The sequence below is a fragment of the Achroia grisella genome, unplaced genomic scaffold (assembly GCF_030625045.1).
Source record: "Achroia grisella isolate CSIRO2021 unplaced genomic scaffold, CSIRO_AGI_Agris_v1 utg504, whole genome shotgun sequence".
In the NCBI taxonomy this organism is placed as follows: Eukaryota; Metazoa; Arthropoda; class Insecta; order Lepidoptera; family Pyralidae; genus Achroia; species Achroia grisella.
The window spans coordinates 453,941-473,793 of NW_026712899.1; the positions used below are offsets into that span (position 1 = coordinate 453,941).

Consider the following 19,853-nt stretch of genomic DNA (forward strand, 5'->3'; position numbering starts at 1 on the left):
AAATATATTGGCTTTAAAAAAAGTAATTCAATTGAGTTTCTTGCCACTTCTTCTCAATTGGATATATAGTAATTCAATTGAGTTTCTTGCCACTTCTTCTCAATTGGATATATATACCGAACTGGACGGTAGAAAAAAAAAAATTACAATGTAAAAACTTGACGTTCATAAGCGGCTAAAATGTCCTACATGAATAAATGATTTTTGAATTTGAATTTATTTATCTGCGTTGCATTGACAGAGTCGTTGTTTGATCATTCTTCTTGTGATGAGTCTGCGTTCCGATTGTTTTTAATGATGATATTAGAATAGTGCACCCGCCTGCGCTAACGGTTTACGCTGGCGGGGCACCAGTGGAGGATGATAAGATGAGCATGAGGTTAGGTCATCCCGCCAGCGAAAACCGTTGGCGCAGGTGGATGCAACATTCCATTATAATCCACAAAAAAAACTTACGTCTACTGGGGGAAAAGGGATTGTTAGTAATGTGGACTCATGACCCCATTACTAGCAATGTACCATGTCAGGTTGACCTCCACGCGGTTCCCCCTGGAAACCATCGTGATAAATTCTTGGTAAATTTGTCACGATGGGCTAACTGACCTGACCTCATGCTCATCTTATCATCCTCCACTGGTGCCCCGCCAGCGTATACCGTTAGCGCAGGCGAGTGCACCATTCCATTATCATCCATAAAAAAACTTACGTTTACTATTATTATGAAACAAGACGGTATATAATATTTATCTAGATGTAAATCAATAATACATTATCAACACAAAAGGGAAAATGGCAGTCAGTAATGTTGCCCGGATTGGAACTAGAGATGTGCTAACTCGGAATAAACATAACTCGAGTTACCTTTTTTTTTTTTTTACAAGGGGAAATCCGTCATTGAGACCCGTACGCCCCGGGGGAAGCGTGTGGGTACTGCCGGACTCCTACTGGCTAAAACCCCTTGGTGTTCTCCGCTGGCTGCTAGCGCCAGGGTCACGGTATCGACATAGCAGTCCACCGCGACCCCGGCAGCGCAGGCTCTGCAGCCTCCTCCTCGAGTGGCGCGCGCGGACACCACGCGCGCCTACACCCAGCCTCACCCTCCAGACTCGAGTTACCTGGAAAAAAAAAACTGTTTGTTTTTGTTTTTGACTCGAGTTGCCTGGAAAAAAACTGTTTGTTTTTATTTTTTTTTAATTTTACGAACAAATCTAATGTTTGCGCCCGCAGCTAGCTTTGAAAACTTCACCGAACCATAGGGGGTGAGTAGAAATGGCACTTCAAAGCCGCGGAAGGACTTATAGAACGCATAATCATTTTAATGATAACATAACCGGACGAATATGCGAAAAAATAAATGATAACGACCTCAAATCAATATTGAAACATTTGTGACGAGTGAAAATTGTATGATATGAAATGATCGGAAAATTTCATGTCATTGTCGGTTCGACGACAGACTCATGCTCTCGCTCTTTCACTTGATTCGTTCATTTACCAGTCCAATACTTCCAACTCGAGTTGGCAGAATTCAACTCGAGTTAACTCGAATTCACCGCAACTCGAGTTGACACATCTCTAATTGGAACCCACCTCATCGATCATACGAGTATCGAATGATTGCTGATCGCATCTGATCACGATAATGGAACCGCAATATGCAACCGCATGTATACAGCTACACTCTACCTGACTTTATACAGCTATAAATTATGTATTTCAAGAATTATTAGGCAGTAACACTGTTTCACAAAGTTAATAATATTCAACAATGTATATTACGGCGTGATAATAAAAATAAATATATAACTTTATTTTTACTTCATTACATAGTATAAAACAAAGTCGCTGTCGCTGTCTGTCCGTCCCTATATGCTTAAATCTTTAAAACTACGCAACGGATTTTGAAGCGGTTTATAAATGCAGTGATTCAAGAGTAAGGTTTATATGTATAATATACTAGCTGTCTCGGCAAACGTTGTTTTGCCATATAAATTAATAACGTTATAAAAAAATAGGGGTTGATGATAGAAGGGTGAAGATTTAGGATTGTATGTATTTTTGTATGTTGTATCATAAAAAAATAGAAACTAAAAATTTTGTCTAAAAAATAAAAAATAATAATTTAAGGGTGGACTACACCTAACATTTAGGGGGATGAAAAATAGATGTTGGCCGATTCTCAGACCTACTCAATACGCTCACAAAATTTCATGAGAATCGGTCAAGCCGTTTCGGAGGAGTATGGGAACGAAAACTGTGACACGAGAATTTTATATATAAGATATGTACACCCGTGCGAAGCCGGGGTGTTTAGCTAGTAATATTATAATACCGTTTCACAAATTTAAAAGTTATAATATTCAAGAATGAATCTTTCATTTAATGTTAGACATAGACACCTATATATCCAGTTTATTTACAATGTATATTACATTGTAACTTTTATTAAAAAAAGTAATTCAATTGAGTTTCTTGCCAGTTCTTCTCAATCGGATCTATATATTGAACTGGACGGTAGGGAAAAAATTATAATATAAAAAAATTTGAATCTTATATCATTCAAAATTTGAATGCTATATGCTATATACCAGTCAACCTTCGGGAAGTGTGGAGTTACTTGATGGTAACTTAACATTGATTATATAAATTACATATATACAAATTATATTAGACTAAGTTTTTATATATATAATATAATTATATGTTTTATACCAGTTATCTAGTACCCATTTATTACTATTATGATTAAAAACAAATCAGAAAAAACGATAAAGTATATAAAAACTGTGGATATATCGACTTTTGTTTTGTACACAGTAAACGTACAGTTTGAATGATAAATCTCACGAACGTAGGAACATTATCTCGTCAATTTACGGAATCAATGGAATCACGCCAGCATCTCTTGGCCAGCACAATAGCCAAGTATTAAATCTAAGTAATAAATCGTTGAGAAATGTTCCAGAGAACTGGTCACCACAAACCTGCTCTTATGCCAAGCGAAATACTATCTTATCTGCTTACTCATAAGAATCATTCGCAAGGTCCTGAAGGTAGTTGGTAGCATAGAAGTGTGAAGATATATCGATGTTAAAGTCCATAGACTGTACACTGATACATGCATGAATAATGTCTTATGAATCAATTGTGCACCCATTTAAATAGATGTAGATATATTAAAACACTAGCTTTTGCCAGCGGCTTCGCTCACGTTAATTTATCCCCTTAGGGGTGGAATAAAATCCTTTCTTAGAGGATGCCTACGTCATAGTAGCTTTACGCATGTAAAGTCTCAGCCCGATCGGTTTAAAATTGACAAAGTTTCATACAAACTTTCATCCCCTATTTTAAACCACTAGACGGATCGGGTTGAAATTTGGCATGCAGGTAGATGTTATGACGTAGGCATCCGCTAAGAAAGGATTTTCATTAATTCTACCCCCAAGGGAATAAAATAGGGGATGAAAGTTTGTATGAAACTTTGTCAATTTTAAACCGATCGGGCTGAGATTTTGCATGCATAAAGCTAGTATGACGTAGGCATCCCCTAAGAAAGGATTTTGATAAATCCCACCCTAAGGGGATAAATTAATGCGAGCAAAGCCGCGGGCAAAAGCTAGTCTATACATAAAATTGGAGTCTCTGATTTTAATATAGAAATAACCGTTTTTTACTACATGCATATGAATTTAAATATGGTACATACACCGAAATAACATTTTATACAATTTTTGTCTGTCTGTCTGTCTGTTTATTCCGGCTAATCTCTGAAATGGCAGGACCGATTTTGACGGGACTTTTTTTAGCAGGTATCTGATGTAATAAGGAGTAATTTAGGCTACTTTTACTTTAGAAAAATAAAGTTAAATTCCAGGCGGACGACATGTATATGATAACAGGTTATTGCATGACAGGTATACTATAAACAAACAAGCATAATGCATCAATATATGCACTGTTTACACTATATATAACAAAGATAAACATGTATAAATAAATAGTCCCGACGTACAGACGGACAAGCAAACAATAAGACAGTGTACACGAGAACCATCTATTACTTTCCATCGTTTAGAAAGATTTCCTTTTCTGATACGAAAAAGGTTTAGCAATGTTATTCGATCTATAGATGACTATGATTTGAAATAACATCCAAAATAACTGACAATGGCTATCGAATATTCTCGATGGAAACGAATTACTAAGGCTATTATTACCAAAACCCAAACGGAACAATAATCTGCCGGAGAATTCATAGATCTCTTCCAATATGATGAGAGCGTAATACTTAATGATATAGGAAATATCGGATATCACAAGAGAGCACTTCTGGCCGTATTGTTTGAGGAATAGGTCATTTGTGGTTTGGGCTATGTGACGAGATACAGCGTTGCGTGTCTTACGTTGAGCGAGTTTAGACTTTATCATGTAACGCATTTGGTAACAATTCGCAGTTACTTTGTAATTTGTTTGGTTCGCAATTTTGGTTCAGGAGTTATCCACAAATTTCGTTTCCTAATGTTTCAACTGAGCATTATTAGCAAATGCTTATACAATTAAATATTGCATAGCTACTACTTGTTACTGTAATTTTTTAAAATAACATTTAATCAAAAGAGCAACACACAAGTTTCTTGCTCGTTCTTCATCATACTTGTGAACGAGTGCTACTTGTAGGGACTGGTCTGCTCTAATCACTACGACTATTTTAATCGTATTGTGTATTTAATATGTTACCCTAATAAATTATTGCTAGTTGGTGGTTTGTATTCGCACGTTTCGAATTGGAAATGTAAAGTTACAATGGTTATTTCAAAAAATTCAAAATATCTTTATTCATGTAGGTCTATTACAGACTCTTACGATATGTCAAATCTACCGTCAGTTCGGAATGATTTCGAGATGAGAAGAACTGACAAGAAACTCAGCTCGTATTTTTTTTTTAATGTTGTACATATTTACAATAATACTATTTCATTTAAATTCAAATTTGGGAGAATAGAGTGACCACCAGCATATGCTATATAAAAAAAATAAAAAAATCTAATCAGTGTTCGCAACCTGAACAGATCAGTCCCTACAAGCAGCACCCGTTCACGAGTATGATGGATGAGTCAGCCATCATTGCACTCAACCATATTAGAGGGAGCACATCGACCCGGCCCACCACGCCGCCACAAGTTTGAACTTTATAGCGAGCATGACTGTTTCAGGTTACTCCACTACGTCATTTATATTATTTACAGCATAAACTGTACCAATGACAGTTTTCACCCATTACAATATTTAATTTACATTGTTTAAATTACTAATTTAATATGTCATTCATTCTAAATTTTAGAATAAGTTTATTGTAAGTAATTTAAAAGAGCAACACACAAGTTTCTTGCTCATTCTTCTTGTAATGAAGCTTTCCGTATATAAAAAAAATGAAAACTAGTCAAAAGTGCTTAAATTAAGTTTATTTGAATAAATTATTTCCTATTCTAATTTATTCTTGTGATCAGTCTGTGTTCCGAAATGTTCCAAAAGTGCTTATATTGAGTTTAAATAAATAAAGATTATTTCTATTTCTATTTCAAATAAATTCCGTAATTGAAGTACAACTGTTTCGACTTTTCTTTTATCAGTTAATTTGAGTTGCTCAAAGACTGTCAGTTTTGTCAAAACTATTTATTTATTCCCACCACCATATACGAGATCTTCTGATTCATAAAGACCTTGACCTTAAGCAACAAATTGTAGGGTCTATCCCAACTCTTGTTTAGCATTCTACCCACGCGTCCTGCCCAGTTCTATTTTAGTATTGTCCCCTCATGTACTGCATTGGTAATTAGTATATAATAGAACTATATTGACAATTTCAACATTAGTATATAATAGAACTATATTGACAAATTCAGCATCTGTGTTGCTTCCTATAGCAATTTGATTAGATTTTGAACTATTCTGCGGTGTCAAAGATTATATTTGCACTCTGCAGCTATCGATCCTCTAAATGCAATTTTTCGTGGATCTCCGGTCATTACGTTAGGAAGAAACGTGGAAGCATGATAGGGTTTTTTTTATGGATGATAATGGAATGGTGCACCAGCCTGTGCTAACGGTTTACGCTGGCGGGGCACCAGTGGACGGTGATAAATTCTCCAAGAATTTATCACGATGGTTACTAGGGGGAACCGCGTGGAGGTCATCCTTACATGGTATGCTGTATGGGATCATCAGTCCACATTACTAACAATGCCCTTCCGCCCCGCCAGTTATTTAGTAATAATCTAGATGTTTGAAATTCCTCGACTCCATAACCTTTGCTAATAAGTGGAGACTAACCTTTTTGTTTTGGTTTTGCTGTTTCCTACCTGTTTGGTAATATTATATATGTGGAAATCAGTAATAAACCAAGCGAACGAAATCATGGCGCCGTCATCATTAACTTCGCGACATCAGTTACTCGTCACGATTATGATGAAATTACACCATCATGGATGCAAACAAATCGAGCGGCGCACGAATCCATTTTAGTTAGAAACTAATGCATACATTACTGTATTAGATTACAAAGGCGAAACTATTATTGACGACCTCGGTGGTCTAGTGGTCTAGCACACCGTTTACGGCCGATGGTCGCGGGTTCGATTCCTCGCACGGCACAAATATTTGTATTCATGAGTATGATTGTTTTGTTATCAATGTTGTGCTTGCTACTTCTGGGAACTGATCTGTTTGGGTTACGAACACTGATTAGACTACTTGCTTTTGCAATAGCATATGCTGGTGGACACTCTATTCTACCAAATTTAAATTTCAAATGAATCTGTATTATTTTAAAAATGTACAACATTTATTTAAAAATAATACGATGCAAACATTTGTATTCATGAGTATGATCGTTTGTATCGGTCTGGGTGTTTTCTATGTATTATATGTATCAGTAGTTTAGTACCCATAACACAAGCTTTAGTTAGCTTAACTTGGGTCTAGATGGCGCTGTGTGAATTGTCCTGACATTATTATTATTTTTTTTTTATTTTCTCTCAGATTTTGCTGGTTTTTTTATTATTATTCACACACTCACAGTAAGTAAGTACTGCCTATTATTTTTTTATACTTTTTCAAGAATATATGTATATATTAAGGTTTATAGAGTCTTATAGAATACTAGCTGTCTCGACAAACGTTGTTTTGCCCTAAGATAAAAAAAAAATAGGGGTGGACTACCCCTAACATTTAGAGGGATGAAAAATAGATGTTGGCCGATTCTCAGACCTACTCAATACGCTCACAAAATTTCATGAGAATCGGTCAAGTCGAAAACTGTGACACGAGAATTTTATATATAAGATATATATTACGGGTAGGTTTCTTAAGGGTCGGCAACGCGCACGTGACACCCCTGGTGCTTCAGGCGTCCATAGGCTACGGTAACCATTTACCATCAGATGGGCCGTATGCTTCTTTGCCACTATAGTAGTGTAAAAAAAAAGCAGTAATGGTTCGCAATTATTTATATGGAGTTTTTCCTGTTTATGAATTAAATACTTACTTTCTATTTTGTAATATAAAAAATTGTATTTGTTTATGTTTTTATTTTATTGTATGTATTTTTGTCTGTCTGTGTGTCTGTTTGTTCCGGCTAATCTCTGAAATGGCTGGACCGATTTTGACGAGACTTCTATTGGCAGGTAGCTGATTTAATAAGTAGTAACTTAGGCTACTTTTATTTTACAAAAATAAAGTTAAATTCCACGCGGACGATGTCTCGGGAACAGCTGGTGTCCCATAAAATATTTCGTGTTGAAATCTGTTTAACTATATTAATATTTCGTGTTAAACGAGCTTGTAAAAAGAAACATTAAAAATAAGACTACACTACTCGGTCACTCTACCAAATCACCCCTCAGTTAAGTTTCAAATTAAACGGTATTTCATGCAAGAAACCAGTTTGATTGACAAATGTATAAGATCTCCAATTTCAGAGCCCACGCATCTATCTTCGCTTTATGAGATCTGCTCAAAGTATCAATGTCGTCATATTGGCATATAGGCATTAGTCTGTCGCCTCGGGGGTTGTAAAAATAAACTCAGCACCCCAAGGTCGGGCCTAATGTGAAACCGATATGTCATGTTTTTCAACTGTATGCGACATCCCTGTTATTGGTTCAAGGTTAGCGATGTGTAAATTGGTGTGTAATGATTTAAGAATTTAAGAATTTTGACTATATTAATAATTATATCATTACATAGTATAAAACAAAGTTGCTGTCGCTGTCTGTCCGTCCCTATGTATGCTTAAATCTTCAAAACTACGCAACAGATTTTGAAGCGGTGTTTTTTAATAGATAGAGTGAATCTTTTTTTTTTGATGAATCTCAAGTTAAGCTAGCTAAAGCTTTTTTTTGATAATTCATATACATAACAATATATATAACATACATAGAAAACACCCAGACCGATATAAACAATCATACTCATGAATACAAATGTTTGTGTTATGGGTAGTAGATAACTGATACATATACATAACAATATATATAACATTTATACACACTTTTATAGATTTAGAATAGAATAGAAAATCCTTTATACAAATAAACTTATTTTAAGCACTTTTGAATAGTCACAATATTTTTTTTAATCTACCACTCATTCGGGAAGCTGTTCGTCACAAGAAGAACGAGCAAGAAACTTTTAAATAAAATCGTTACAAGTTTCAATTTTTCAAGTAAATTATTAAACTTAAATATAAATACACAATAATATTAACATCAAACAAAAATCAGTGATTAGAGCAGACCAGATCCCTTAAACAGCACTCGTTCACGAGTATGACGTATGAGCCAGACAGTTTAAGTTATCAAGTTATATCAATATGCTTTATAAATTAAAAAATATAATACAATAACTAAAATATATTATTAAAAGGGGTCCCTTTATAAATTGTACCTCGGTGATCTTGTGGTTTAGCATACCATTTCACTTCCGATCGTCGTAGGTTTGATTCCTTGTACGGTATTAACATTTCTATTGGTGAGTCTGACTGTTATTCTCATCTCTTCTCGATCTGGATGGTTCGATGTATATTGACTATCAAGTAGGTTGCCAGATGCTGTTTATCATTAGGAATTACAACAGACGCATATCCTTACTAATATTATAGATGCGAAAGTAACTCTGTCTATCTGTCTGTCAGTATCACTTACACGATAAAACTACTGAACCGATTTAAATGAAATTTGCTACACAGACAGTCTAGACCTTGAGAAAGGATATAGGCTACTTTTGAATGTGATAGAAAGGTTATAAAAGGTTGAAAGAGTTATGTATGGAAGTGTCATCATTTTTGAAGATTTTTCATTTAGCTTTTATTGGGTTAGGTCATTAAATATATTTTTCATTATTTGGTCAACGTCACAATTTTAAGCGGACGAAGTCGCGAGTACAGCTAGTTTACATATATCATCAGTTTTTAAAATAACAGCTTCGTATCTCCCTACCGTGGCAGATTGTTACCGAGAAACTATTTTGACAAACGCCCTCCGAAAGCAGTTATTTTTGCAGCTGTAAAAGTTCAGTAAGAGCCGTTATGGGCTGACAATTTGAGAGTAAACAAAAACACAGTAAATTGTTACCTTAATAAATAATTAAAACTTTCCCTAACGCAATCTCTATATATCTGCATATAGTATATATTATTATTGTTTTGATGGCAAAGATTTGTAATGCATCCGACCGAAACCAGGGCGTTTTGCTAGTAATTTAACTATTACATAATATAAAACAAAGTCGCTGTCGCTCTCTGTCCATATGTATGCTTAAATCTTTAAAACTACGCAACGGATTTTGAAGCGGTATTTTAAAGAGATAGAGTGATTCAAGAGGAAGGTTTATATATATAGATATATATATAATATATGTACACCCGTGTAAATTGGACCCAGTAATAAATAATTTAAACACCCAGGCTGATACAAGCAATCATATCTGCATATGAAAACAATTGTTTGCGCCGTGCGATAATGCATCCGCGCCCATCGGTCGTAAAGCGTAATTTAACTATGTGCTAGACCGCTAGATATAGGCCGTCAAATTTATATATATGTATATATATTTTATATATATATATAATATTTTCTAATATTTATTGAGATACTACCATCAAAAGGAAGGTATATATATATATATATATATATATATATATATATATATTTAGCTTTATATATACATTCTTCCATTCTACTTTTGTTGTATTTTCTCCACCTAAAGGTTGTCTGTAAGAGACTTGCATCTAGCGATATCACCGCCTTTTGTACTTCTATATCTCTTTTCTGTATAACTCTTTTGTATTAGTTCTATTAGTGCAATAAAGAGTTTATAAATAATCAAATATATATGATTTGTACATAGTTATTGGTCCTTCGAGCCGGATACAATTATTCTGAATAATGTGACAAAATATTGCGATATTGGTATTATTATTTTGACATTGTTATTTTAGATTTAGATTTAATTTTGTACTTTGAAATTCGACACAATAATTATTGTTATGAATAAATAAATAAATATGATACATTTTTGCTATGTCTTGCATTACAATGAAACAATAGTCGCAACAGTAGCCAAACGATTTCCAATCTTATTTACTTATAATACAGCATTGTATAGAATTTTAAGATAGATGTCAAGAAATATTACAAGTTATACCTTTTCATTGTTTGTTTCGATGCAAACTGCACTTGTGTAATCGTATGTCACGGTTGTATCGGTGAAAGGTTGGTCCGTAATCTATTTATTGTTACGAATATGAATGATTGACAATATATAGTGTTGTATCAAAACAGGCTTAGTTTTTCTCCGCCTACATGTCATATTGTATTGTTTTGCTGAGTAACATATTAATATTTTTCATTCAAATAATATATAGTACCGACCTGTAATATATAATACCTACTACGCCGACCCGTGAAACCTTATCGGCATCACACTTACTTGACATTTATCATTATACTAGCTTTTGCCCGCGGCTTCGCTCGCGATAAGTAGTATTATTATTAATTAGGTATAGTTTTTGCGGCGGGTGTAAAAAATTAGGGCCTACAAAACTTGTTTGTACACAATATTCTCAACTAATCTGTCATTAGGCGCTAAAACTATTAAGCTATTGGGTGAACTTACTCGTGAGTAAGCAACATAAAACTGTCTATGAGTGAAGCAATGTACTCTCAAGTTAATACCCACAAATTTGATAGTTTGCCTCTACTTTCATCCCCTATTAAATTCCTTTAGGGGTGGAATTTAACAAAATCCTTTCTTAGAAGATGCCTACGTCATAACATCTACCTGTATGCCAAATTTCAGCCCGATCTGTCCAGTGGTTTGGGCTGTGCGTTGATAGATCACTATGTCAGTCAGTCCGTCACCTTTGAGTTATATATATATATACATATTTAGATTTCGCCCATTTTACATTTTTTAAATTATAGGCTATGTGTTATTTTTTTTTAATTTAATTTATTTATTTTATTAACGCAATATACTGACAGTTAATTGCCAATACGTTTATATTTAAAAATTACGTTATTCTGATGTATAAGTCATATTACTGAAAAGTTTCATCAAAATCCGTTCAGCAATTTTTGCGTGAAAGTGTAATAAACATTCATCTATACTCACAAACTTTCGCGTGTATAATTACTGTACAGTTGCAACAAAAGAAGTTCGTCCGTTCAGTAGGTTTTGCGTGAAAGACTAACAAACATCCAGCCATCCATACTCACAAACTTTTGCTTTTAAAACATTAGTAAGAGAATAATAACATCTCGGGACAATTCACACAGCGCCATCTAGTCCCAAGCTAAGCAGAACTTGTGTTATGGATACTAAATAACACGGCTACAAAAAGATTTAAATCACTAGATCTTTTTATAGCCGTGTATGTATGTATGTATGTATGTATGTTTATATATATGTTGTTAGTCATTTTTCAGTTTGAGAACTAAGAAGTTGCATTTCTTACGGTATAAATGTCATAAATAAGGTGCTTGGCTGAACTTTACGCCGTTAGTTTTGACGCTTCGTAGCTGTATTCTGTGGACTGAACAAAAACGTAAACAAGCTTTTACTGAAAATACCCTGTAAGCTAAAATGAAGGGAAATTAAATGAAAATTCTTTATTACTCTCCTTATAGAATACAAACTGTTGCGGGTTATTATTAAGATGTTGCTGGTCGAGACGATGTATATTACAGATGATGATAAACTGACAATGTGTACATAGAAATAATGATCTTATATACTAAATAAAAGTAGGAAAATGTAAGGTGAGGGGTGACACAGTTTAGATACAGCAGTGCGTAGTAGACAATATTGAATTTGTCTTACTAGACATTATTAAATGCAATTATTATTTTGATGTATCTAGGTGACTGTGTCCCATACAAACAAATATTTATATATACATATAAATAAAATTGGAGTGATATAAACAGATTATAATATTGAAATAACCGTTTCTTACTACATGCATATGGCTTGTTTAAAAAGTAGTAAAGTAAGTTGTAATAAGATTTGTATACCTGTCATAAAAGTAGCAGATAAGTAATTATTGTATTATATACGGCCCTGTGTGCGTACAAAGCATTCATGTTTTTTAGTACACAGTCATAATTTTGTAAGTCATTGTTATTTTTAAATTAAATAAATAAATATGAATATACGGTACATACACCAAAATAACATTTTTTACGATTTTTGTCTGTCTGTCTGTCGGTTTGTTCCGGCTAAGTTCTGAAATGGCTGGACCGATTTTGACGGGACTTTTTTGGTAGGTAGCTGATGTAATAAGGAGTAACTTAGGCTACTTTTATTTTAGAAAAATAGAGTTAAATTCCACGCGGACGAAGTCGCGGTTACAGCTAGTATATAAATATGTGTGAACATACAACATTGTTAACGGTAAGAGGCAACAATGGGCGGCCTTATAGCTGAATAAAGTCTTTCAAGCAACCTTCGGATGCTTAGAAAAAATCGCAAAACAAACTTCATGTTTGACATTATTATAGACTTGTAGTTTAGTATATGTTACAGTTTAAAAACAAATTAAAAATATTGATTTATTTATTTGACGGTCGCGATAGTTTAGTGGTTTATCACACCGCCGTACTTTTGATGGTCGCGGGTTCGAATCGCACGATACAAATAAGTGTGAGTATGATTGGTTATATGGGTCTGGGTGATATTTATGTAATGAAATGTGTAATCATTTATTCATGTAGAAATTGTAGGACATTTTAGTTGTTTACGAAAAGTTTTACAAAAAAGTTTTTATAAGTACAGGTTTGTTTAGTTTGGGATTAGATGACGTTATGGAGTTGTTATGGTTTTTTTTTATGCCACAAAATGTAATCAATTGCAAAAAAAAAAATTGATAAAAATGACAAAAGAAAACATCGTTAACATTTGTTAAAAGAAATTAAAACCTACGAACATCGAAATTTCAGTTAGTGTACTAAACCACTAATTTAATAGAATCTTTCATTTCTGCTACGGAACGGAAGTATGCCATCCCGGTGCATACTTGACTGATTTTTATTATAAAAATATATCTCAACGAAGTGATTTCCACGTGAACGATATCAAAGGTACATCGAGGATTAAAAAGGATACATTATAGATAGAAAGGCAATATAAACGAATCCCGTTGGTGAGGTCAAAGGCATTATTTCCCGAATAAGGCCTCCCGCGGACGGTACGATATTATTTGTCGAGGCACGGACGCTCGCCGCGCTCTCCGCAGGAAATGAGAGTATTTGTCTTACCTGCACGTACCGCGGTCTCACTGCCAGCGATCATTTATATACGATCTAGCAGCAAGAAAGCCGCCTCATGCATAATAGAAATATCTCCTTTGGAAAGTACACACGCTATGCGGAGGGGATAAAAATCATCGCTCCGAAGAATATCCTTCAATTCTTGAATTTTCTCGAATCTTAAGAATGATTAACAAATGCTGTAATAATAGAGTAAACAGAGTAGGGCGGAACGTAAATGTTTTGACAAAATTTCGATTGAATGTATTGCCATCGAGTTTGATTGAGGGGCAAACTTAGGCTTAAGTTGAGGACATTAACAAAAATCTGCAGATTTTGGCTAAAATGTAACAAAAGTAAATTATTATTGATTATTTTTGATTTGATTGACCTAATCAAAAAAAATATACATAGATAGATATATCGTTTATTTGTTTGTTACTAATCACACACAACATGTTCATAGGAATATAAAATACATAATACAACATAAGATATATAAAATTGTGTTATTATGTGTGATCTGTAGCAATACAAAAAGGTCGAAGCTCAGCGTGGAACATTGTTCAAGAACAAAACACTGATTTTCAGCTTTAACCCATTTGAGGGTACATAGCAGACAACCAGACCCATACAAACAAGATTTTGGAAGCGCCACTATACATCTGTATACTGGCTATGTGGTTGTAGCCTACTCATGCATAAACGAAATATCTCCTTTGGAAAGTTTACCCTCTATCCTGAGGAGATAAAAACCATCGCTTTTAAAAATATCCTTCAATTCTTGAATTTTCTTGAATCTTCAGAATAATTAACAAATGCTGTAATAAACAGAGTAGTGCGGAACGTAAATGTTTTGGCAAATGTATTGCCATCGATTGAATGTATTGCCAAAAATCGAGTTTGATTGAGGTACATACCTAAAAAAATATATAATATCAAACAACCAGACCATACAAACAAGATTTTGGAAACGGAACTTATGTGGTTGGTTGCATAATCGAAATATCTCCAACTGAGGAGATAAAAAAGCTTTTAAAAAAAATCTGCAGATTTTGCCAAGTAAATGTTTTTTTCGATTGAAACGCCTCTACAACAACAAAAATACATCCTATGTGGTTATCTACTCATGCATAAATGAAATATCTCCTTTGGAAAGTACACACTGTATACTGAGGAGATAAAAACCATCGCGACTAAGAATGTCCTTCAATTCTCGTCCTTGACGGGTCTAGGTAGCGAGCTCCGAAAAAGGGCGAGCACAATAGATCTATGTAGGTCGCAGTGCTACAAGTTTTCTTTAGCAACGAATAATAGCCTAATTAAAAACACCACCAGGGTATATAGGAATCTCTTATCAAGTAACAGTGTTCATAGACCTGAATAACTGAATTAAGCGATAGTCGAAATATATATATTTGTTTTAGTTTTTCCACACGACGTCGATCACGTGACCGCGCTGTTTCAAACGAAATAATGTCAGTATATATCATTTGGGACGCTTCGTATTGATTTTCATGTTTTTAAATTGGTGTAAGTTTTTTTGATACCTGTTAATTGTAGGAATTTCATTTATTTATTTATTAAAACTTCAATGCGTAAATACACAAATAAAGGTGCACATGCGGTCTTGACACCTTGAGGCATTTTTTCCCAGTCAACCGTAGGGTAAACAGATATTTATATGTACATTCTTTTATGCATTACAATAAACCCATCATTTACTTGTTTATTATAATCTTTTGCATGTCATTATATTACAGATATCTTAACATTTTGAACATATGTTGATACATATAACATAATATTTCTTTTTATATGAGGTCATCAAATTTAATATTTCCATAGGTTTCTTATCTTTGGACATATTAGATAAAAAAAGGTACGTCCATCTTTGTCTACATTCTTATTAAATTATTATAACTAAGAGTTCAATAATATTAATCTCAGGACAATTCACACAGCGTCATCTATTCTCAATCTAAGCGGAGCTTCTGTTATGGATGCTAAATGCTACTTATATAAATACTAATATAGATAAATTTGTATATACATACATAATATACATAGAAACTACCCAGAGTTTTGTGCGCGAAATATCGAACCTGCAACAATCGAAAATAAGGCGGTTTACTAAACCCCAGACCACCAAAGCCGTCATATACCATACCATACCATTTCAGGCAAAAAGGGGTATAACCGCTGATAGTAGCGCCGCGCCCTTCGCCCGGGGCCATACATTCACAAATTCACTTACCAACATTTATGAATGTTTATAATTAAAGAGGCTATATCGTGCCAACTCGCACGCTACCAAATGTACTGCGTATTATAATTTAGGTCACAATTTTTCATTATCCACCTATATATATATACTTGCATATCCACATTTGGTATACATCTGCAAATCCACGTAACGGAAATTATAGAGCGGTTGAAATACAGAATAGAATAGAATAGAAAATCATTTATTCAAATAAACTTACATTGAACCACTTTTGAATAGTCATAACATTTTTTTTTTTAATCCACCGCTCATTCGGAATGCCGTCTCATCACAAGAAGAACAAGCAAGAAACTTGTGTGTTGCTCTTTTAAATAATTTATTCTTACTTACAATTTAAGTTTAAGTGTGTGAATACAAACCACCGATAAGCACTAATTCAATGAAATAATAAAATAGAAAAAAAACATTCAATATACAACAACTGGTTAAACAATTAATAAGAGAAAATAAGTCATAGTGATTAGAGCAGACCAGTCCACACAAGCAGCACCCGTTCACGAGTATGACGGATGAGCCAGCCACCACTGCGCTCGACCATATTTTAGGGAGCCCAATGACCCGGCCCACCACGCCGCCACAAATCTGGACATTTTAGTGAGCATGACTACTCAAAACACCAGATGACAGAACAGTGCACGGCATGGTTTAAGTTTTTTTTTTTTCGGACTACTCTAATGCTGTTGGCCGCAGCTGGCCTTTACAGCTTCACCGGACGTTAGGGGGCGAGTGCAGATGGCACTCCAAACCAAAGGAAGGACTTATGGAGCGGCTGAAGGCCAACTCCCGCCTGACGGATACGACTTTAGTCTGAGAGCACCGCTAGGGGTTCGAACCTCGGCCCAGGCCGTCGTAATTTCGACGGGGGATCGATCGGAGGGGAAAAGTTTTATGTGTATCAGCTCTATTTTATTATTATCATCATAATGATCATCATTGCCAGTAAAAGAGGGAATAAATAGTATGTTTGTATATACAATTCTTCCGAAATGGTTTGATCGACTTTTAAGAAATTTTATATGCATTTTTTTCATACCCCTAAGTGATAAGGGTTGTCCAACCCTAACTTTGTTTTTGGACAATGTTTTTATTTTTTTATAATGTGGCATTAAAAATACATAGAACCCTAAATTTTCACCCTTCTATCACCAACCCCTATTTTTAAAAGCGTAGAGTAGCTTTATATTGCAAAACAACTAGCATTTTTTTTGGACAATATTTTTATTTTTTTATAATGTGGCATTAAAAATACATAGAACCCTAAATTTTCACCCTTCTATCACCAACCCCTATTTTTTAAAAGCGTAGAGTCGCTTTATATTGCAAATCAACTAACATTTTTTTTGGGCAATATTTTTTTTTTTATAGTGTGGCATTAAAAATACATAGAACCCTAAATTTTCACCCTTCTATCACCAACCCCTATTTTTTAAAAGCGTAGAGTCGCTTTATATTGCAAAACAACGTTTGTCGCGGTCAGCTAGTAATTATATATATACTAGCAGACTCGGCAGAATATATTTATATATTGCGACTATAAATTGAGATGCTATCTTATCTTTCAAGTTGCAATCGGTTCAGTAGTTTAGGAGTCCATCGCGGACAAACAACGTGACACGTAATTTTTATATACATATAAAGATTGACGTTTTGTTATGAATATTTGTTTGTTTTTTATTAATATGTTGTATACTTTTTTTTGTTGTTTTTTTTTGTCGGACAACTCTAATGCTGTAGACCTCAGCTGGCGTTTACAGTGGGCGAGGCCAACTGTTATTTTGAATACATTTATTTATTGTTTTATATGTACTTAGTATTTGACAGAGTAAATAACATTTTTTTTTTGTTCATTTCAGATGCAATCTGCGACTTGTAGGGTCTGACGCGTCATACAAGCTCAGCGCCCACGAAATAGAAGCTTTAAATGCTGTAAGTATCACATAATCTAACTAACAAAAGAAACTTATTAACCCCATACCAGCGCCGTGACAGTTAGCTGTAACAGCAAATGCTGAGTGTCCATGTTGCCAATCATTGTATATAAATATTATAGATGTTGTTTTGTAATTGTTCTACATGTGTATGTTGTATATACATATATATGTATGTGTGTGTGTGCATACATATATATATGTAAAATATACCAATGTCAAAATTTCAGATTATTTTTCTATACAATTTTACCACACTTATATAAATAAATAAATAAATTTTAATTACACGAGCAAAATATTATCTAACTTAGTTATAAATATTTACACTACTAATCTGTGTTTGCTATGAAAATTACGTACTTCTGACGATACGATAAATATAGATGGCGACTATTAATGCTGTTGACCGTTTTTTTTGTTTTAATGCAGATGGCACTCCAAACCCGCCTATAGTACTCCTTGACGGATACGACTTTTTACCACTAGGGGTTCGAACCTCGGCTCAGGCCGTCGTAATTTCGATTCCCGTTTGAATGGATAGTTTCCATGTTGCCAACCATTGTATATAAATATTATAGATGTTGTTTTGTAATTGTTCTACGTGTGTATGTTGTATATACATATATATTGATGTATATGTGTGTGTCTGTGTGTATACATATATATGTAAAATGTACCTATGTCAAAATGTATGTTTATATCAATAATGGTTGTCAATAAATGTTTTTCTTCTTCTTCCTTCTTCTATTTATTTGGCCAAACGATTTTTTAATATATAATATAAATAAAATTGACATTGAATTTGTAAAATGAAATAACTGTTTTTACTAAATGCATATGAATATATTATCAAAATAAATTTTCTTACAAATTTTGTCTTTCTGTCTGTTGGTCTGTTTGTTTTGGCGAATCTCTGAAATGGCTATTTGATGGGACTTTCTTTGGCAGGTAGCTGATGTAATAAGGAATAACTTAGACTACTTTTATCTTTTAAAAATAAAGTTAAATTCCACGCGGACGAAGTCACGGGAACAGTTAGTATATAATAAGTAACGAGATACCTTGTGCAATATACAATTATTCAAGAATAATCTCAAAATATTGTTGTTATCTAAAGTATATTGTGTTACTGAATAACTAAACGATGTATATATATAAATATAAATATAATAAAATAAATAAATTTAAATTAAACAAGCCTGTCAGTGATGACTAATGTCTGAGATTATTTTAAAACCCAACTTATCAGACTGTACCACATTTATGCAACCTATAAATAAATAAATATTAATAAATTAATTTAAATTAAACAAGCCTGCCAGTGATGACTATATGTCTCAGACTATTTTAAACCCAAATTCAAAACATATAGCAACCTATAAATAAATAAATATTAATAAATGAATTTAAATTAAACAAGCCTGCCAGTGATGACTATATGTCTCAGACTGAACGATTCTACCACACTTGCAACCTATAAATAAATAAATATTAATAAATGAATTTAAATTAAACAAGCGTGCCAGTGATGACTATATGTCTAGTTTTCATACAATTTACCACACTTATAGCAACCTATAAATAAATAAATATTAATAAATTAATTTAAATTAAACAAGCCTGCCAGTGATGACTATATGTCTCAGACTATTTTAAACCTATATAAATTCTACCACACTTATGCAACCTATAAATAAAATAAATATTAAAAAAAATTTAAATTAAACAAGCCTTGAGTGATGACTATATGTCCCAGACTATTTTAAACCAAACCTATGGATTCTATATAGCAACCTGTAAATAAAATAAATATTAAAAAAAATTTAAATT

The 19,853-nt window shown here is 33.6% G+C and overlaps 1 protein-coding gene across 1 annotated transcript in view; it reads left to right on the plus strand.

Moving 5' to 3' along the window:
• Window positions 1–19,853, plus strand: part of LOC131846200 (kinesin-like protein CG14535) — a 520,617-nt gene that overhangs the window by 63,053 nt on the left and 437,711 nt on the right. The window contains exon 3 of the mRNA XM_059195447.1: window positions 17,946–18,018. Within this exon, the coding sequence (XP_059051430.1) occupies window positions 17,946–18,018 (73 nt within the window). The remainder of the gene's footprint in view (window positions 1–17,945; window positions 18,019–19,853) is intronic.